Raw genomic sequence first — 17,199 nt, forward strand, 5'->3', positions numbered from 1 at the left:
AAATCACATGACCAGAGTAGCAGCAATAGGCTTTTGTAAGAATCCCAGATTAATATTGGTGTGTTTGGTTTTGCATTTGGAAGAACAGTCAGAAAGGAAGTGGCATTGGAAGCCCACGTTTGGGGACCTCTGATTCTCATAAAGAGATGCCACGTGCCCATCGGTCTGGAGTAGTTTCATTTTCTGGGAGTGCAGTAATTTATATGCAGGATTGGCATCTTGAATTTTTATAGACTTTTTAGTAGTAAATTAAAATAAAAATTAGTGAAGGAATACGTCATGAGCTCAATCCTCGTTTTGAATTCTTGAGTCATGCTTCGAAAATTCGAGAACTTTAGCACTCCTTCCTTCACCATTCCTTGAGTTCCCACTACACCATGTGCTTTTAAATTGATAGAGCTGCTTATCAGATTTCCTACTGGCCTTTTAGTGCAGCAGCTGTTTCTGAGAGTGTGCTTGTGCAGGTGCAGGGCACCGGAGGTTTCCCTCCCTCCTTTTAGGGAACGTGTGAAGGCCCTGGCAAGTGGAGACGTACTACTATGTGGATAGCTGTTAGGCGCTGTCCAGGTCACCTCCCTCTTCTACCAGCTGGCTTTCCAGTGAGGTCCTGGGTTCCACCCTTCCCCACCCAGCATGGGGTCCCTCTTAGAGAAAATGAATGTGTACAAACCAGCTGTGGCAAGATAAGGACCAGCTCTCAGAGTTAAACATTATTTCCATGGAAGGCTAATTAATTAGCACATGAGCAATGGTGTTTTCAAAGTATATAAATGCAGGTGTAGACTCAATACCAGTTGTCGCACTTGGGTGGTGCTTCGGTCTATTTTTATACCGTAAGAACATTAAGACTTTTTTTTTAATTTCCTAGTGGAGAACAAGTTAGCAAACTTAGCTTTAAGTCGATTCACCTGTCAATGTTTCCCTTTACAGTATCTGAACTTGTCGTATACACTGAGAGGAGATAAAACTTTGTTCTGATTTATTTAGCATCACAGCATGATGTGTTTCTCAATGTTTCTGATGTTTTAGATCCAGTTAAAGAATATGGCTGTACTCCCTGGCCATTGGTGGAGAAGTTAATTAAAAAGTGTTTGAAAGAAAATCCTCAAGAAAGGCCTACTTCTGCGCAGGTATGGTTAGAGTCAGAATGTGTTCCTGTACTCTAAAGTACATCCTGTACATATATACACACACACACACACTTGTAAATATGCACACTTGTATAAATTTCGTAAGTCTGGCGTTTATATAATATGTATAACGTAGTATGTGATAGATGCCCTATGTATGTATATATTGATGTAGCCCTACGGTAACTCCTGAATCTGCTACAATTCTAGGCAGTTGGCACTTCTGAGATTTACTTTTCAAGTTAAGAAAATTCTAGAGGACAGAGTATATGCTGTGCATAGGTTAATCATGCTCATTTTTGTTTCAGTGTGGTTTGCCCGGGAGTTCAGGCTGTACATTTTGATGAAATGGGGGGGTGGCTCACTGGTCGGCTGGAGAGGGCGGTACCATTGCATTCCAAAGCTGATCTTTCAGGGGGAGCCGTGTCCCCTGGATGGCCATTGATGTGTTGTCTTCAAACCTCACAGGTGTTTGACATTTTGAATTCCGCTGAGCTGATCTGTCTGATGAGACACATTCTAATCCCTAAGAGTGTCACCGTCGAGTGCATGGTGGCTTCAAGCCCCGGCGGCAAGAGCACGAGCATTTGGCTGGGCTGCAGCCACACCGACAAGGGGCAGCTGTCGTTTCTTAACCTCAGCACGGAAGGACACACTACTGAGGTAAAGGCGAGTGCCTCCAGCCAGGAAGCTCTGAGAACCGTGCTCTGTGTCTCACTGAAAGCATGTGCCAGAGAAACACCAACCCAGGAAGAAGCGAAGTAGGAGCCAGTGCGGGAGAGTTCCCAAGTTGACTTTCTGTGAGGACAAGAGTGTTCCCTGCTGGCACCACGGCTCACTAGGCTAATCCTCTACCTGCGGCGCCAGCACACCGGGTTCTAGTCCCGGTCGGGGCACCGGATTCTGTCCCGGTTGCTCCTCTTCCAGGCCAGCTCTCTGCTGTGGCCCAGGAGTGCAGTGGAGGATGGCCCAAGTGCTTGGGCCCTGCACCCCATGGGAGACCAGGAAAAGCACCTGGCTCCTGCCATCGGATCAGCGCGGTGCGCCGGCAGGCCATTGGAGGGTGAACCAACGGCAAAGGAAGACCTTTCTCTCTGTCTCTCTCTCTCACTGTCCACTCAAAAAAAAAAAAAAAAGTGTTCTCATGGGATTAGTCTCTGCTTTGTCTTAGTGAGTGTGTGTGTGTGTGTGTCCAGAAACAGAGCCGGAGATGGGTGAAGTTGCACAAGGGCCGAGGGAGGAGTTCAGGAAGTCTGTGGGCTCAGAGCAAGGGCAGCCACTGTCTTTGTCCCCAGGAGCCCAGGAGTGTGGCCAGCCTGGAATTGCCCAAGACCAGGCGAGTGGCAAATCTTGCTTCTTCTCACCAGTGAGTCATGGACTGCAGGCTTCCCAGAGAGGGCCGCTGTGATGGAGAGCACGGCTCTGCACTGCCAGGAGCCAGCACTGAGCAGCCAGAGGGGAGGGTGCTTGATCAGGGCTATTCCTACAGGACTCCTCAAGGAACTGACAATACAGGATAAATGCCTAGACTTAGTAAATAACATGGTATTTTTGTTCCTGCCTTGAAATAAATGCACAAATATAATTTCTTTTTTTGGCAGGCAGTGTTAGAGAGAAAGGTCTTCCTTCCATTGGTTCACCCCCCAAATGGCCGCTCGGCCGGTGCTGCACCGATCCGAAGCCAGGAGCCAGGTGCTTCTCCTGGTCTCTCATGCAGGTGCAGGGCCCAAGGACCTGGGCCATCCTCCACTGCACTCCCAGGCCACAGCAGAGAGCTGGCCTGGAAGAGGGGCAACTGGGACAGAATCCAGGGTACTGGCACCGCAGGTGGAGGATTAGCCTAGTGAGCCACAGTGCCAGCCCCAAATATCATTCTTTATGTTGAACAGTCTTCTCATAGTGGTTTCCATGGAGTGAGAGCTAATGTGGAAAAATAATTTTCAACTTTTCAGTTCCAGATAGGCAAAATTTATTCCTGGCCATCTCACTTATTGTTAAAAATGACAGTGGTTTAAATTTTTTTCTTTATAAAAATGGGACAAATTTCCATATATTTAATATATTTTATTTTATTTTATTTTATTTTTTTATTTTTTGACAGGCAGAGTGGACAGTGAGAGAGAGAGACAGAGAGAAAGGTCTTCCTTTTTGCCGTTGGTTTACCCTCCAATGGCCGCCGCGGCCGGCGCGCTGTGGCCAGCACACCACGCTGATTCGATGGCAGGAGCCAGGTACTTATCCTGGTCTCCCATGGGGTGCAGGGCCCAAGCACTTGGGCCATCCTCCATTGCACTCCTGGGCCACAGCAGAGAGCTGGCCTGGAAGAGGGGCAACCGGGACGGAATCCAGTGCCCTGACCGGGACTAGAACCCGGTGTGCTGGCGCCGCAAGGTGGAGGATTAGCCTAGTGAGCCGCGGCGCTGGACTAATATATAGTTTTAAGAGCATAATGATACTTCCTACCCTACCCTCCCTGACTGCCACCGTCATTTCTTATTTTTATTTTAATTTTTAATTTTAATTTTTACATGACATACTTTTTAAATTGTTTTGAATCGTTTGAGGATAATTGGAATTAGTTCTTCTTTAAAAGATTGGTGGAATTCAACAGTGAAACCACCCAGTCCTGGTCTTTTTATTTCTGTGGTATCTGTTGTAACGGCTGCTTTTTCATCTCTGATTTTATTAATTTGGGGTCTCTCTCTCTCTCTCTCTTTCTCTCTCTCTGTTTTGGTTAGTTCGGTCAGTGGTATATCAATTTTTTTTAAAAAAAGTAGCTCTTCATTTCACTGATCTTTTGTACCTTTTTTTGGTTTCAACTTTTTATTCTCTAATTTTTATGATTTCTTTCCTGCTTCTAGGATTTGATTTGTTCTTATTTTTCTAGATCGTTGAGGTGTATTGTTAGATCATTTTATTCAATGTCTTTGCAATTTCTTGAAATAGGCACTAATTGCTATACACTTTCCTCTTAACACAGCTTTTGCTGAGTCCTGTGAGTTTTAATATGTTGTGTTGTAATCTTCATCCGCCTCTAGGAACTTTTTGATTTTCCCTATGACCCACTGTTCATTCAGGAACATTTTAGGATCTTTTCTTTATGCTTTACTTTTGAAAGTTTGTCTATAATATGTCATGGTGAAGATCTTTTCTTCGCCATTTTTGTTTCCTGTACTTTGATGTCCCTATCTTTCTTCAAATTAGGGAATTTTTCTTTTATTTCAGTGAACAGGTCTTCTAGTCGAGTCTGTCTGTCCACACGTTCAAGAACTCATAAGATGTATATATTTGGTTGTTTGAAAGTATCCAATAAACCTCAAACACTATTTTCAGTTTTTCTAATTTTTCTTCTTTTTTTTCCTGAGTTACTTCCATGGATTTGTCTTCTAGTTTGATTATTCTTTCTTCTGCTCCACTGAGTCTGTTGTTAAGGCTTTCCACTGTATTTTTTATTTGACATATGGAATTCTTCATTTCTAATATTTCAGTTTGATTTCTCTTCAGTCTCTCCGTCTCCCAGTGGAATTGCTCACTCATATTACATATGGATTTCTTTAACTCGGGTAATTGATTCTCTCGTGAGTCTGTCTATGTTCTGTAGAAATCTTACTGCAAAATTCTCTCCAGCTGTCCCCTGGGAAGGTAGTTCTCCCCTTTTCTTCTGTTATCTTCCTCTGGTCAAAATCAGCATGTCTTTTCCCTACGAAACCATCTTGGATCCTTCAACAGTGTTTTAAAAACTAAATGCAAGAAAATAAGAGTTGTGTATGTTATTAACAGAATGTTTTCATTTTATATAAGAGGGAACTTGAAAAAGTTTAGGGAAATGGAATGAAAAGCTCATTTGAATGCAAGAAGCTTTGAAACCCATGTATGAATGGTCTTCAGAAGTTTATGGAAATGTATATTATGAAAAAATGATGTAATTTCAAGATTTTATTCTACTGAAATAAACATTTTTTTTCATTCCATTTCCGTGGACTTTTTTCGAAGGCCCACATACACGTTCTTGTTACTCAGGCTACAGCCGAGTCCTTCAGGCCGTGTTCTCGTTTCTTAACAGGAAGTTAGTGAGAGCAGAGTCCTGTGCCTGGCCTTGGTGTCCCTTCCTGTTGAGAAGGAAAGCTGGATTGTGTGTGGGACTCAGTCTGGTGCCCTCCTGGCCATCAGCACGGAGGATGGGAAGAGGAGACACAGCCTGGAAAAGATGACCGATTCTGTCACTTGCTTATACTGCAATTCCTTTCCTAAGCAAAGGTAAGGGAGAGAGTTTGAAGATCAAGAGCTGACTTAGTTGTGTGCAAACTTGTTATTGTATCAGTCAGGACTGATTTTATTAAATGTGCTGCTATTGGTTTGCATATATGAATGGAATTGTGAGAGACCACAGTTTATAAATACTATTTTTCTGTATATAGATGAGCTGAGACGGTATCAGGGGTGTCAGCCATTTCTTCAAGCTCAAAGCCCTGCTCCTGATCTCACACACAGACTAAGACTGGGTCTGTTTCTTCCCTTTTCCTCACACTGACATTCACTGGTGGGGCTTTTTCAGATGAATCCACGTATTCCTTTGAATATCTATGTATCTATGTAGTCAGCAGCTGTTGTGTACCAGTTTTTGTTTTTGTTTTTTGTTTTGTTTTTTTGACAGGCAGAGTGGATAGTGAGAGAGAGAGAGACAGAGAGAAAGGTCTTCCTTTGCCGTTGGTTCACCCTCCAATGGCCGCCGCGGCCGGCGCACCGCGCTGATCCGATGGCAGGAGCCAGGTACTTCTCCTGGTCTCCCATGGGGTGCAGGGCACAAGCACTTGGGCCATCCTCCACTGCACTCCCGGGCCACAGCAGAGAGCTGGCCTGGAAGAGGGGCAACCGGGACAGAATCCGGCGCCCCGACCGGGACTAGAACCCGCTGTGCTGGCGCTGCAAGGTGGAGGATTAGCCTATTAAGCCATGGCGCCAGCCCGTGTACCAGTTTTTAAAATATCAGTTGCCTAAATAATCTTACACACACTAAATTGTTAATATGATTTTATGCCAAAGAAACTGAGTGAAGAAATGGAGTTTCAGGTGTCCGTCATAGGTTGGTTGCTGTATTATTTGGGCAAGATGGTTTCCTGGAGCCTCTAGGAGTCTGTCTCAAAGGCTTTTCTGATTTAAGACAGTACTGGAAAAAAAAAAGAGAGAAGTATGAAGCCCCAATTTTTTGGTACCTAAAACATAATTTCTACTGGTAGTTTTCAAGTTTAAACTATGTGAATATTGCTAAAGAAGAATTTCACTGCGTAGGGTTAACAGGTAAGGGAGACTTTATGGAAAGCTATCTCAGTTTGAGAGAGAGAGAGAATCAAACTCAATTCCAGTGAATGAAAGGCGAGGGAATTTTCGGCTCACGGTTGAGCTCCAGCTATGGAGAAGTTCCTGAGTGTTAGTGGGGAGCTTGGTTGCTACCGTGTGTGCTTGCACATTGTTCTGGCCCTCAGAGACCTGAGACAGGGGCACTGCGTTTACTGATGAGTGCATTTCAAAGAGATGGCTCCCAGGGCAATGCGGATGGCGTTCCTGGATTCTAAAACTCAAAAAATCTGCACAAAGATTTGAATCTCAAAGGGGCAGAGAAAGACTTTATAATTGGGAGTTTTGGAAAGTGTAGATGTTCTGGGGAGGTCAGGGGTCCACCTTGAGAAAGGCGCCTTTCTAAAGTTTAGTCAAGTCGGGGAGGCCTTTGAAGCCATCTCAATTGAGAGAAATGTTCTTTCGGTTACAACTTTGACATTTTTTCCTTTTAGCAAGCAAAAAAATTTTCTTTTGGTGGGAACTGCTGATGGCAAGTTAGCGATTTTTGAAGATAAGACTGTGAAGGTAAACGCTGAATTTTTTAAGTCTGACTTTGTTTCGTGTATCTCATCTTACTCTTCTGTGATTATAAGTTCCCAGAGAGCAAGCATTGTGAATCCTGCTTTTCATCTGTCATTTCATAGTCTTGCATGCTAAGATCCTCCAAAAGATATTACTGAATGACTGAATATTTTATATGAATTAACTAAGAATAAAGTGATAAATAAAATCTGGTTTACAACGTTAGGAATAGAACTAACTCCATTTATTCATGAGTGCAGCAGGTCATTCCTTGTAAGTATACGCTGGAGAAAATAAAGATTACCTAGATTTTAATTCCGTTAATTGCCTCTTTGCCACTGAAGAGATCACTCCATCCGCCTGCCTTCATAATCTCATTTAGTGTTAAAGCATTTGTCCCTTCATGCATCCATTCATCTGTGGTTCCACCCAGTCGTTCAAGTTTCCATACTTTCCTATTTCAGTTACTATCTCAAGCGAGAGAGAAGTCAGAGAGAATCCCTAGGTTATTTCTCGGATGATATTTGCATGGAGAAAAGAAGAGATTGGCTATAAATATAGCATTTTGCTTACCATTTTAAGTGAATCCTGTTTTTATATAAACTTGGGAAAACACGTGTGAACATTTAGTATTTCCCGTCTCAGTGGGTCTAGGAGGTGCAGACTGCATAGCACTTCCTCCTGCAGATACTCAGCGTGTCTGTGCGCTCTCCCCTTTGGCCAAGTGTGAAGGAGCCGCTCCTGTGAAGACCCTCAACATCGGAAATGTGAGCACCCCACTGATGTGCCTGAGTGAATCCGTGAATTCAACAGAGAAAAACACGATGTGGGGAGGGTGTGGAACCAAGATTTTCTCATTGTCTCATGATTTCACTGTTCAGAAACTCATTGAAACAAGGACAAATCAGCTGTAAGTTATTTTCTGTCTTTATAACCATTTTAACATTTTATTGTTGTTTTTTAATTGTTTGAATGATATCGTAGAAAATCTAAGATCAATCTCTTTAAATGCATATTTTATTTCTCCTTCTCAAAATTAATCATTAATTATAGAAAATTTAGAAATTATAGAAAGAAGAAAGACATTAAAATATCACCTAGCATTGTCAATTTTAGGATAAAATGTATAGACAATATGTAATCTTAGTAGTGTTTAGAATCTAAATTGTTATGAATTTGTCTGTTTTAAATTAAACATAAGAGATTAGAAGACATTCACCTTAGTCATTTACAGCTTTGGATAATTTCCATTAAGTATTGAGTTCAGGAAACATAGACTGCATAAAGAACTTTCTAGATTTGGAAAACACATCTATGTCCACTCTGATTAAGTCAGTGATACTAGACTTATTCAAACAATAATGTAATAAATTATATACCCTGCTATGGTTTGAAAATGTCCCCCAGGTTTCATGTGTTGGAGACTTAATCCCCAGGGTCCTGGGTGAATGGCATTTGGAGGTCATGAAGATGAGAGGCAGTTCTGAGTGTGGAGCCCCCGACTGCATTTAGGAGGCTTTAGGAGAGGAGGACGAGAGACCAGAGCTGTCTGCTTGCTCTGCTTCCCCGTGGGATGCCTGTGCCACCTCGGGGCTCTGCCGGGTCCTCACCAGGTGTGACCGCTTGGACTTTGGTCTTCCAGAACTCTGACCCAGTCTGTGACATTCAGTTACAGCAGCAGAAAACAGATGAAGATAAATCTCATCCCAGTTTGTTGTTTCAGTTTCTTAATTGTATGTTAACCAAACCAGTTGGTTTTTATTATGACATACAAAGCACTGTGGGGTGATGATAGCATCACCCATCATTCAAGGCTTTGCTGTTTATTGGTTTTGTGAGCTTGGGCAAGAACCTTTCAAATCTTTAGTCTTTTTTCCTGAGGGTTATGTATGCTCTGTCTCAAAGGGAGGTCTGGGGATTAGATAATAAAATTCATGTAAGGAATGTAGTGTAATACCAACTAGCTACCTAGGATGCTCTCAGTGAACGTTAGTTATTATTAGCTTTGAGTCGTAAGTCTGAGTTTTGGGAATTTCCAAAACTAGAAATCTAGTCTAGAAATCCATCCATCTGGGTGCTCACGATTGAGATTGAGGTGTGATCCTGGGACTTCTCACTGCCCCCGCTGCTGGTGCAGGGAACTCGGAGCCATCTCTCACCTGGCATGTTCACAGCACTGACTCTGTCCAGTTCTCCAGTGTCCCCCTCTGGATTGATATTTTGCCCACTCCTGGCCCTGTATGCTGTATCCAAGTGGGAGCTGTCTCAGTTCAGCTCGCAGTATGGTTTTCTCAGAGTGTGGATGGCTCTTCCACTCTACCTGTTTGAGTCCAAATGCCAGTTCCTGGTCTCACCTGTGCAGGTCTCACCTGTGCTGGTGCCTGTGTAGCAGCTTCTGTTGCATCTCTCGTTTCCCTTCCTAACAGCTGTCATAGTCTAGAACTACTTTAAACACTAGTTTCTTAATACCATTGGTCCCATTCTACAGAAATAATGGGATGTTAGACTCTACCTCACACCAATCAAATCAGACCGGTTTAGCCTGTGATGGGGCCCCGTTAGTCATTTCTTTACTCTCTTTGTTTCCCTTCTCTGTTTTTCTCTCCATTTCTCTCCTTCCAGATTTCATTTATTTAAAGGCAAAGAGCGAGAGCGAGTGATGGTGCTTCCATCTGCTGGTTCACTCCCCAGATGGCCACAGTAGCAGAGACCGGGCCAGGCTGAGGCCAGGAGCTTCATCCAGGTCTCTCCTGTGGGAGGCAGAGGCAGAGGCTAGGTTCTGCTGCTTTCCCAGGCGCGTTAGCAGACAGCTGGATTGGAAGTGGGGCAGCAGATCAGCCAGGTCTTGAAATGGTGCCCACATGGGATGCCATTGTGGCAGGTGGTGGCTCAACTCACTGCACCCCAAAACTGGCCCCTGAGCTGCTTTTCAAGCTGCAGGTGACTCTGCTTGTGGTCAGGGTTAAGATACACTGCCCTGCGTTGTAAATCCTGTATTTCCTATCTTGTTCAGATTTGACTCCTAGTGTGGAGTAAGGATGGAGCTGAACCTATTCTGGATGTTCCCTTGATTTGCTATGCAAGTCCAAAAACCTTTGGCAAGACAGGGCCCCCACTTCTTTTATATCACAGAGCATTTTATGGAATCCTGGATGTCAGTCTGTCCACTCCTTAGAGCTCCATCTGCGATGCGCAATGCAGCGCTCTACCGGAGACCATCCTTAGTGCCAGGTTCCCAAAGATGTTCAATCCCAGCAGAAAGACTGTGACCTAGCTCTCCTCTCAGAAAATGTCTGGGGGTGGGCGTTTGGCATAGCAGTGAGGGTCCCACTTAGGGTGCCTGTGTCTCGTGTCGGGGTGCCCAGCGTCAAGATTTGGTGGTACTTCTGATTCCAGCCTCCTGCTAGCATCCAGACTCTTGGAGGCAGCAGCTGATAACCCAAGTCAGTGGGTCCCTGCCACCCATGGGGGAGGCCTGGATTGAGTTCCCAGCTCCTGGCTATAGCCAGGCCCAGCACCAGCTATCACAGGTGTTTGGGGTTTGAATCAGCAGGTGGGAGACCTGTCTGTCCCGCTTTTCCAGTAAAATACAGAAGTAAACATGTTTCCATGTCACTTGTTGCCTCGTTCCCCTTCTCACCCATCACTCGTTGGGGCTGCTTCATTGTCACCGCCCTCCTTGCCTTTGTACTTGCTGACTGAGCAGTGTTCAGGGTGCTGAGCGGTGGTTGCCTTTGGGCTGGGAAGACTCCGCAGGACTCCTGCTGTGTCCTGTGTCAGCAACGTGTTAGTCACTGGCTTTCAGCAAAGTATTTAGCATCTCTCCCTCTTTCTTCTCTAACTGGAAACACTGAGGCTTATCATGCTGTAGACATTGTTAATTAAGCATCAGACGAGATAACGCACAGTGGTGTTTTGTAAGCTGTAATTCTCTACTAAGTGCTTCTGCCTTCAATTGAAAACTGCAAGTACCCAGGTAGGAATTGCCTAAAACATGGTGGGCTCTCGGGCAACATTGTGTTTCATTTCTGTTGCAAGAATGGAAAAAAAGGATGGGGAAAAAAGTCTTCTTTGCCCAGTATATGCTGAAGAGTGTTACGTCCTCTAGTGGTTTCCTGTCATCTGTGTATTCTGTTGCAGTTTTTTTTTGTTTTTGTTTTTGTTTTTGTTTTTTGACAGGCAGAGTGGAGAGTGAGAGAGAGAGACAGAGAGAAAGGTCTTCCTTTGCCGTTGGTTCACCCTCCAATGGCCGCCACGCTGATCTGAAGCCAGGAGCCAGGTGCTTCTCCTGGTCTCCCATGGGGTGCAGGGCCCAAACACTTGGGTCATCCTCCACTGCACTCCCTGGCCACAGCAGAGAGCTGGCCTGGAAGAGGGGCAACCGAGACAGAATCCGGCACCCCGACCGGGACTAGAACCCTGGTGTGCCGGCGCCGCTAGGCAGAGGATTAGCCTGTTGAGCCGTGGCGCCAGCGTGAGGAGGCTTCTTAAGGTCTGCAGAAAATAGAATTAAAACTAAGTTTATTTTCGTGCAAAAGGATTAGCCTAGTGAGCCGCGGCACCGGCCTCAGTTGCAGTTTTGACTTTTTCCTTCATTCATGCATTTGGCTCATTCTGCATTGTCTGTTCATCTGTCCTGGCTTCCCACTTAATGGGTGGTCTGGGATTTCAGCGGTTCCTATCTGTGAAAACTCTGACATTGTTTTTTCATTTGAATTGAAAGAGAAAGAGATCTTTGATCCACTGGTTTGTGCTCCACTTTCTTGAAATAGCTGTACTGAACCAAGCCCCCGAGCAGCCCACGTCTCCCATGTAGGTGGCAGGGACCCAAGTCTTTGCCAGGATGTGCACCAGCAGGAAGCTGGAGTCAGAAGTGGGGCTGGGGCCTGTATCCGGGCACTGAGCCATGCCACGTGCATGTCCCACGCAATGTTTTAACCTCTGTGTCAAGTACTCACCCCTGCAATAACTCTTTACTGGATTGTGGACGTGAGGCAGAACAGACCTGGCCCTGTCCCTGAAAGCTGACACTGCATGGTCTTGTGTAAGGGGCACGTAATACATGAAGTTTTGTTTTCAGTAAGCTGCACTGTGTTGCAGCTGCCCCGGGGGGGGGGGGGTCTGGATGGGTCCCGAGGAGTGCAGAGGAGCTGACACGTAGCTGAGCCTGAGGGCTAAGCAGGAGCTACCATGTGGGTGGGAGGCCAGGATGTTTGTGAAACACTCACGGTGCCGAATGTCTGAGGCCAGCAGAGACACAGAAAACTGTCTGTTGTTGTCCTTTCTTTTCGAGGTGGAGAAAATGTCAGTTTGCTCTCATTTATGTTTGGTTGATGTGGATTTTTTTCCCTCCCAACTTGATTGCCTTGGGTTCACGACAGGGATTTGAAGGTAGTAGTGCTAAAATTTATTTCAGTATCTTATATTTTATAACTGTCAGAGTAAATGGCCAGCCTTTAATTTTCCAAAGATTCCCAACAAGGATTTTACTGCAACAGTCAAACGTTATAGATGGTATAGTGACATTTGAGTTAGTAGTTACGATATGGTAGGTATTTTCCAATGAAGCGGATAGAAGCGAAATTAAAACCAGAGCCAGAAGTAAACATTAGTTATAATCTTTAAGTTATTTTGTTATCAAATCAATATAGCATAACCACAGGTAAGCAAAGTAGCAACATAAGTCATGGTTCATCTTGTTGCTATTTCATGTAGTGTTAATTCTCTACGAGCGTGGGGAACTAGGGAGAGGTTGTTACTACACACACAGAAGCGACCTGTTTGCTTTTCTTCATAGGTTTTCTTACGCAGCTTTCAGTGATTCCAACATCATCGCGGTGGCAGTAGACACGGCTCTCTACGTTGCTAAGAAAAATAGCCCTGTGGTGGAAGTGTGGGATAAGAAGACAGAAAAACTCTGCGAGCTCATAGACTGCGTGCACTTTCTAAAGTACGTCACGGGCACGGGCTCTTGACGGTCAGCTCCTAAGAGCTTTTTTTTTTTTTCTCCTGGCTGTGTTAGCTGCATGCTCCCCTCCCAGTTCTTTGACGTTCTTGCTGGTGGTGGTGAGAGCTGTGTTTACATTAGTCATTGTTCTTGCTTTCTGCCTCTCAGTAGAAAATAATCCACCCACAAACACAGAAGCAAAATTGTGAATGCTTGAGATATCCAGGAAACTGGGGAAAATCCGACAACAGGAATCTGATAGACATGAGTTCTTCTTGTTGTTATAAAGATTTTTCTGTAATGAAAAACCAAACCTTGTGGAAAGCCACCATACTGGCTTCGTTGCTGGCCGTGTGTCTAGCAGGGACACAGTACGCTATGTTCCACTTGGAGTTACCGACTATGGCTTAAGGTCTTGGCGCCATAAAGAGCAGAAGCCATGAAATGACTGACACATACGGGTGCTGGAGCACCTGCTGGTCGGATTGGTGCCCTAGGAAGGGTGGGAGATCCCAATGCAGAATGAGGGCACCGAGCCTCCTCTGACTGGGCGGGTGACGGAGGGCGGACGCCGCGTCCTCTGCTGCCCCTGTTGGGGAGCCTAGCAGCGTGGCCCTGGGCAAGCGATCGCCCGCTGACTTTGTATTTGTGTTCAGTTTGACTTCACTGTGGAGGTTCTCTGTGCTCTGGAGAACACTTTAGGTGGCCCATGGCATCTGGAAAAGGATTCTGCCACGTGTGTTTCCTAGGATGTCTTGGAGTCTTTCTCTGGACTGCGAGGAGGTTGATGCTCACAACAGCTCACAGTCCTGCTTGGTCAAGGGTCCCTTACTTCCTGAAGTTTTGAATCTAGGAGGGTCTTTTTATTTATGGCTACCTCGTTTTCGACATGAATTAGGCAATTCATTAGCTCAGGGGGAAATCCAATGGTATGTGATATTTTTCACATACAAATGGATATAGTTTTATTTTTGTAACATGAAGGTTTTTTTTGTAACATTGAGACTTTATAGAAAGCTTTTGAAACTACTCATTTATTTTCTTATACTGGGCAAAGTTTTCCCTGGGTTAGTTTTATTATTTATAAAAACCTCATCTTGCTTCAGAATTTCTTGAAGTTGAGGAACTATTATTACCTTTGATAATTTAGATCTCAAGAAGAAAAATGCGACTCTTTGGTCTTCTGTAGTCAACAAAATGACTTTTATGAAATACTAATAATTCATAATATTTCTTATCATGTATTCATAATTGAAGATTATTTTAAAAGATTCATTTATTTATTTGAAAGGCATAGTGACAGATCTTCCATCTACTGGTTCAATCCCCAGATGGTCTCAGCAACCATTGGGCTGTGCCAGGCTGAAGCCAGGGCCCCGAACCTTCTTCTGGGTCTCCCATGGAGCTGTAGGGGCTCAAGGACTTGAGCCATTCTCTGCTGCTTTTCCTGGCACATTAGCAAGGAGCTGGGTAGGAAGTGGAGCATCCAGGACTCCAACTGGTGCTGGTGTTGCAGGCCATGGCTTTAACCCCCTACACCGTAGCACTGGGCCCATTAAAATTTATTTATTTATTTATTTGAAAGTCATAGTGAGAGAGAGGGAGAGGTCTTCCATCTGCTGGTTCATTCCCCAGTCAGCTACAACAGCCAGGGCTAGGCCTGGTTGTAGCCAGGAGCCAGAGCTTCTTTAGGGTCTCCCACTTGGGCCATCTTCTGGTGCTTTCTCAGGCACATTAGCAGGGAGCTGGATCAGAAGTGGAGTAGCCAACAATCAAACTGACCCAGTATGGATGCCGGCACTGCAGGTGGCAGCTTTACCTGCTGTGCCGTAAAAGCAGTGTCCATAATTTAAAACATTATACATTTAGTGCAATAGGATTTTTAAATCTTTGCATTTTTTTATAGTACACATTTTCCATCTATGTTTTAAAAATATATTTGTTTATTTGAACGATAGGCTGAGAGGGAGGGAGGGAGAGAGAGAGGGAGAGAGAAAGAGAGAGATCGAGATCTTCTCTCCCCTGGTTCACTCCCCAGTAGGCCACAATGGCCAGGGCTGGGCTGGGCTGATGTCAGGAACCTGGAACTCTGTCAGGGTCTCCTACCTTGATGGCAAGAGCCCAGCTACTTCAGCTGTCTTCTGCTACCTTCTCCGGCACATAAGTAAGGAGCTGGATCAGAAGCAGAGCCACGGGGACTCGAACTGGTGCTGCATCATGGAATGCTGGCATTGAAAGCCGCTCAAGCCACTGCGCCACAACGCCAGCCTCGTTTTCCGTGCACTTTCTGAGTGCATGCATTTCAGAACTGTTTTGCGTCAAAATAAACTTTAATTTTCCCCTGAACTTTCTGGAGTATGTATGTGTGTATAAACATCTGTTTTTAATCTCTTAATTGTTAGAAAATGATTCACGCGTGATTTCCTCATGCTTCTAGGGAGGCGATGGCAGTAGGAAAGCAGGAGTCAAAGCACAGCCTGTTCTACTCCGTGCGCGTGAAGGCGCTTTGCCTTCAGAAGAACACGGCGCTCTGGATCGGGACCGGAGGAGGCCACATCCTGCTCCTGGACCTCTCCACGCGGCGCGTGATCCGCATCATCTACAACTTCTGTGATTCCGTGCGCGTCATGGCGACAGCACAGTCAGGCAAGTGACTCCCCTCCAGTTGTCTATGCCCTACTTTCTGGGACGGCGACACCTGCCTTTATGCTGAGTTTAAGCTTTCTCTTCTCTTTCCAATGTCACTGGGGTGAATTCTGAGTTGGGTAATAAATGGAAGGAGTGAGTGCTGTCAGTCCCCTGGAGAGCAGAGCAGCCAAGCAAGTAGTTTGGGTCTTACTTCCTTCTTTGCCTTTATACCCAAGACAAAAATGGAATTACATGGCGCTGAGTATACTTCATTTTTTGATCACTGAAATTAAAACAAATGGTTATAGATATCATAGCCTAGGCTTCCCATCCTTGTTTAACAATCCTATTTGGGTTTTCATTTTTTAAAGATCTTTTAAAAATGTATTACTCTGCTTTTCAAATAAATATAGAGGGAGAGAGAGAGATCTTCCTTTTGCTGGTTTACAACAGCCAGGGAAGGGCCAGACTGAAGCTATGAGCCTGGAACTCCATTCACGTCTCCCACGTGGGTGCAGGGGCCCAAGCACGCGGGCCATCTTCTGCTTTTCCGGTGCGTTAGCAACGAGTTGGGTCAGAAGTGAACAGCCTGGACTCAAACTGGCTGTCATATGGGATACCAGTGTCGCAGGCGGTGGCTTTACCTGCTGCGCCACAACGCCAGGCAATGGTTTTTCATTCTATAACAGATTTATGCTCTTACAGCTGCTTATAAGACGTATTGGGAAGCTATGATAAGTTTCACTCAAATTTGATGAACAGTTTTTGCTCCTAACTTTCTATTTAAAGATGAAGAAATAATAGTAGTATATGAAATACATTTTCTACATAAATACATTCCAAGGTACTCTTTTGATTAATCATTTAAATGCCTGGCAAAAAAAAATAATATTGTATATGCAGTTGATGACAAAAATATCGCTGTGGGAATTCATTTTGCAAAGCTAGAATTTATGAAACTTTAGTCAGTTTGTTATAAAACATTTGACTGTGATGATGAGAATAAGTTCGCTTGGCAAGAGCATACTAAGAAGGAAGCCGTGTTTGTCCTGCACTTCCCTTGTGGATGTCAGAACTGTGCAGGAGTCGGAGATGTTCCCATCGTCGGAGGCGTCAGGACGTGAGTGCGGACCAGCAGGTTGGCAGGTGTGCAGTTGATGGAGTTTCCTGAGCTCGTTTCATTCTCTAGTTCAGTTTGTGTGTACTTGGGCACTCACATGTGTGCTCATAATTGAAATTGTGGCAGAGTGCCAGTGGGCTGTGACTGGTTTATAAAAAAGGTGAATTGGTACAGAGTAGACCAGGTGGCTCCTGGCGGGCTTCCGGTCCCCTCTGCTGTCCACCCCAGCACGTTCCTCTAGAATTCAAACCTGGGCTCTCCTCACTACTATGCCCCCCCCCCCCCGCCCCGCCAGCCTACCTGTGGTTTAGCTAGCACGTGCACGTGTGGCCGGCCTCAGCAAAGCCCACACTGTTGAGGTCAGGGTCTCTCCTGGTTCTCTTGACACCACTGTTGCCCAGCCCTAGTAGAAGTCAAGACGGTGTTTGTTAATGCCAGTTCTTCACTGGAGTGTGAACTCCATGTTGCCTGAGTCTTTGTCATTTTTGTTGACCCTTTTCCCCCCAGGACCTAGC

General features: G+C 45.0%; 1 protein-coding gene across 4 annotated transcripts in view; it reads left to right on the forward strand.

Moving 5' to 3' along the window:
* The window catches only part of LRRK2 (leucine rich repeat kinase 2), a 165,880-nt gene that overhangs the window by 144,531 nt on the left and 4,150 nt on the right, over positions 1-17,199 (forward strand). For 2 of the 4 annotated variants that reach the window (XM_070049660.2, XM_089304025.1), the window contains exons 43-49: positions 1,030-1,130; positions 1,599-1,793; positions 5,194-5,387; positions 6,920-6,992; positions 7,715-7,899; positions 12,787-12,939; positions 15,374-15,586. In XM_070049660.2, coding sequence (XP_069905761.2) covers positions 1,030-1,130; positions 1,599-1,793; positions 5,194-5,387; positions 6,920-6,992; positions 7,715-7,899; positions 12,787-12,939; positions 15,374-15,586 — 1,114 coding nt within the window. Of the gene's footprint in view, positions 1-1,029; positions 1,131-1,598; positions 1,794-5,193; positions 5,388-6,919; positions 6,993-7,634; positions 7,900-12,786; positions 12,940-15,373; positions 15,587-17,199 lie in introns of those variants that run through there. The other 2 variants (XR_016213164.1, XR_016213165.1) reach the window with 2 other exon arrangements.

The sequence above is a fragment of the Oryctolagus cuniculus genome, chromosome 9, assembly GCF_051225735.1.
Source record: "Oryctolagus cuniculus isolate XC-2025 breed Fujian yellow rabbit chromosome 9, ASM5122573v1, whole genome shotgun sequence".
Lineage (NCBI taxonomy): Eukaryota > Metazoa > Chordata > Mammalia > Lagomorpha > Leporidae > Oryctolagus > Oryctolagus cuniculus.